The sequence below is a fragment of the Trachypithecus francoisi genome, unplaced genomic scaffold (genome assembly GCF_009764315.1).
Source record: "Trachypithecus francoisi isolate TF-2019V2 unplaced genomic scaffold, Tfra_2.0 Contig00868, whole genome shotgun sequence".
Lineage (NCBI taxonomy): Eukaryota > Metazoa > Chordata > Mammalia > Primates > Cercopithecidae > Trachypithecus > Trachypithecus francoisi.
The window spans coordinates 1-3,844 of NW_022680953.1; the positions used below are offsets into that span (position 1 = coordinate 1).

General features: G+C 53.6%; 1 protein-coding gene across 1 annotated transcript; it reads left to right on the forward strand.

The window, feature by feature from the left end:
• Nucleotides 1-2,730: 2,730 nt before the first annotated feature.
• LOC117089599 (tumor necrosis factor receptor superfamily member 13B-like) lies at nt 2,731-3,844 on the forward strand (the record flags this gene model as incomplete). Its single annotated transcript, XM_033221025.1, has 2 exons — nt 2,731-2,964; nt 3,479-3,844. Coding segments are annotated over 2 exons (485 nt in total), but the record flags the coding sequence as incomplete, so codon positions are not given.

The window sequence follows — 3,844 nt, forward strand, 5'->3', positions numbered from 1 at the left end:
TGGCACTCTCCTAGATAGAATGAGGCCCAGCCCAGCCCAGATGGTCCACAGGGTGTAATGTCAGGTGACTGTGCTCTAGGCATGGTCTCTGAACACTTGCATGGTTTCTGAACAGTTGGGTTTCAGAATCTCATGTTGAAATGTTTGAAATATGTACAAATGTTTTGTTTTCCTCCTTGAATCAATGCAGTTCATTTCCGCTTAGTAACAACTTGTAGCCCGGCATTCTGTCTGTGCTCTGAGGGCTGGCAGGTCTTACCTGCTCATGCCTCCAGGGCACTGTTTGCATTTGATTCCAGAGGCAAGTAGGAGCAGTAAGCGTTGGATATGTGGCACCAAGTTTGCAGGTCCTGGGGTCTTGCTTTCCTCCGTTAGGCCTCTTTGAGATCTGGGCACTGGACAGGAAGGACAGCCACCGACTGGTGGAGTGACACCAGCTCACCCCAAGTTCCCATCTTCCCCCGTAAATGTCAGAGTGACACTGATGACCCCAAGAGTCCTGGCAGCTCTGTCACTTTATGAGATTCCTAAATCTAAGAGTGTCTGTGAGGAAGAGGGGCAGTGCCAGCCCTGGGGCCTCTGTGTGGCCCATGGGCTTGGAGCACTGGCCTGGAGTTGGTCAGACCAGCTCCCAGGTGCAGGTCTGAGACTGGGAACAATATCTTAGAGACTCCATTTTGTCATCTGCAAAATGGAGTGTGAATGGCAGATGCTGTGCAACACAGTCTAGCAGGTCCTCAAAATATGAAACAGAGTTATCATGTGACCCAGCCATTCTTCTTCTAGGTATACACCCAAGAAAACAGAAAACATCCGTCCACACAAACATGTGGATGTGAATGTTCACAGCAGTGTCATTCACAATAGCCAGAAAGTGGAAGCAACCCAATGCCCTTTCCCTGATGAATGCGTAACAGATGTGGTCTGTCCGTTCCGCCTAAAGAGGAACGAAGGTCTAATACACAGCACGGCAGGACATGGTGAACCCTGAAAACACGAAGCCAAGTGCAAGAAGCCAGGCACAAAAGACCACGTGTTGTATGATTTCATTAATATGAAATGTCCAGAATAGGCAAATCCATAGAGACAGAAAAGAGATGGGCAGTTGCCAGGGGCTGAGGAGAGGGGTTGGGGAGTGACTGCTAATGAGACAGGGTTTCTGTTTGGTGATAAAAATGGTCTCCAATTAGATAGTCACCGTGGCTGCACAAGCTTGTGATGTGCTAAAAGCCACTGATTGTTCACTTTAAAATGGCAAATTTGATGGTATACAAATTCTGTCTTAATTTTTTCAGTGGGGGTAGTTGTTCGCCATCAGAGCAGGAGGATGAAGGGGGATGCTATAGGGGAAGTGCCTGGCAAGCCTTAATTTTTTTTTTTTTTTTGTGATGGAGTCTTGCTCTGTTGCCCAGGCTGGAGTGTGGTGGCACGATCTCAGCTCACTGCAAGCTCCGCCTCCCAGGTTCACGCCATTCTCCTGCCTCAGCCTCCTGAGTAGCTGGGATTCAGGCGCCCACCACCAGGCCGGCTAATTTTTTGTATTTTTAGTAGAAACGGGTTTCCACCGTGTTAGCCAGGATGGTCTCCATCTCCTGACCTCGGGATCCGTCTGCCTTGGCCTCCCAAAGTGCTGGGACTACAGGTGTGAGCCACCGCGCCCAGCCATTAGCCTTAATTTTTTAATGGGAGTAGTTGTCCACCATCAGAGCGGGAGGACGAGGGGGTTGCTGTAGGGGAAGTGCCCGGCACGAAGTGGGGCTCGCTCTTCTCGACATGTTGTCTTAAATCTGGCTCATCTGTCCTTCTACCCAGTGCCTAGAGGATGCCCAACTCCAGGGACAGGGAAGAGATTTTGGGATAAGGAGCACTTCCAAGGGGAGGGCTTTCGCCTGGTCTGGTCTGTCTCCAGCATCCAAACCTGGAGGTGCAAGTCCTGAGTCACAGGGCGGCCAGGTGCCCTGATGCCCAGGGACCTCCTGGTTGGCACCTGCTGTCCTGGTCTCATTAGTGTAACACTGCCTGTCCTACTCTCAAACTACAGTGGGCCCTCTGTGTCATGCACCCCATGTCTGTGGATTCAACCAACAGCAGCTGGAAAATACTCAGAAAACAAAGTGGATAGTGGCATCTGTACTGAACTTCTGCAGCCATTTTTTCTTGTTGTTATTCCCTAAACAATACAGTATAACACACATCTACATGGCATCTATATTGTATTAGGTATTATAAGTAATCTAAAGATGACTCTGTACAGGAGGATGTGTGTAGGTTGTATGCAAATGCAAGGCCATCTCATATCAGGCACTTGGACATCCACGTATTTTGGTATCTGTGGGGGATCCTGGAATCAGTCCCCCATGGATACCTAGGGGCAACTGTAAACGCTCACCCAGGAAGGCTTCTCCTTGGAGGAAGGGCCCAGTTCAGGATGCACAGAGACATGCTCCCTGTAGCCCCGTCTGTTCATCTCTACATTCACCCATCAGCCCATCTCCAGCGCTGTCCCAACTACAGCCCTAGCAAGTGGAGACAACAAGAAGGCCCAGCTCATATTTCCAGCTTCGAGGCCTTAGGAAGTTGCTGCCAGGAGGTGGGGAGGGATCAACTTCCTCCAGGATCCAGAGAGCATCCCAGCAGCCTCAGGGTCAGGAAAGGAGCCCAGTCTCTCCAGGAGCCAGACAGGCTCGCAGCAGGGAGATGGGGGGATGTGGATTACTTGAGCCTAATGAGGGGAAGAGGAGAAGGCACTGCAGAGAGGGGTCTCACGCTGTCTTGCAGCTCTCCCGGGACTGAAACTGAGTGCGGATCAGCTGGCTCTGGTCTACAGCACGCTGGGGCTCTGCCTGTGTGCCGTCCTCTGCTGCTTCCTGGTGACAGTGGCCTGCTTCCTCAAGAAGAGGGGGGATCCCTGCTCCTGCCAGCCTCGCTCAAGGTCCTGTCAAAGTCCGGCCAAGTCTTCCCAGGGTGAGTGCATGAAACTGGGGTCCTCGCCCTTCTCGCTGCTTGGGTGACAAGCCTCGGGCCATCCCTCCGTCCTGTCACTGCCCCTGCTTCTAAGTGGAGAGGCCCAGGGCTCATCCCTGTTATTCGCTGTAGCTTGATAAAATCAATTTAAGACATCCTGGCAGGCAGATACCCAGGAGAGTGGCACCCAGGAAGGGTGGGTGTGGGGTGCCGGCCTTCGGATTTGCCTGGGCCCAGGATTCTCAGGATGCAGGGCCTTTAGGGCTAAGCCCAGGAGGAGGTGTCCCCTTGGGGGGGTGTGGCAGGCTTGGTACTGGACTGAAATGAGAGTCAAGATTTGCCTGCCCACCCCTGCCCAGGCACAGGTTCTGGTTGGCATTTGGGGGACACTGACACTGGCCTGGGTGATTGCCCTTAGCTCCTGGGTCGGAGGAGAGTGCAGCTGCCCACACTGTCACCCCTACTCTGGTGCAGGGCCAGGCCTGGCCCACACACTCCACTCTTGCCTCTGCAGATCACGCAATGGAAGCCGGCAGCCCTGTGGGCACATCCCCTGAGCCAGTGGAGACCTGCAGCTTCTGCTTCCCCGAGTGCAGGGCGCCCACCCAGGAGAGTGCAGTCATGCCTGGGACCCCCGACCCCACTTGTGCTGGAAGGTGGGGGTGCCACACCAGGACCACAGTCCTGCAGCCTTGCCCCCATATCCCAGACAGCGGTCTTGGCATTGTGTGTGTGCCTGCCCAGGAAGGGGGCCCAGGTGCATAAATGGGGGTCAGGGAGGGAAAGGAGGAGGGAGAGAGATGGAGAGAAGGGGAGAGAGAAAGAGAGGTGGGGAATGGAGAGAGATGGGAGAGAGATATGGGGAGAGAGAGACAGAGGA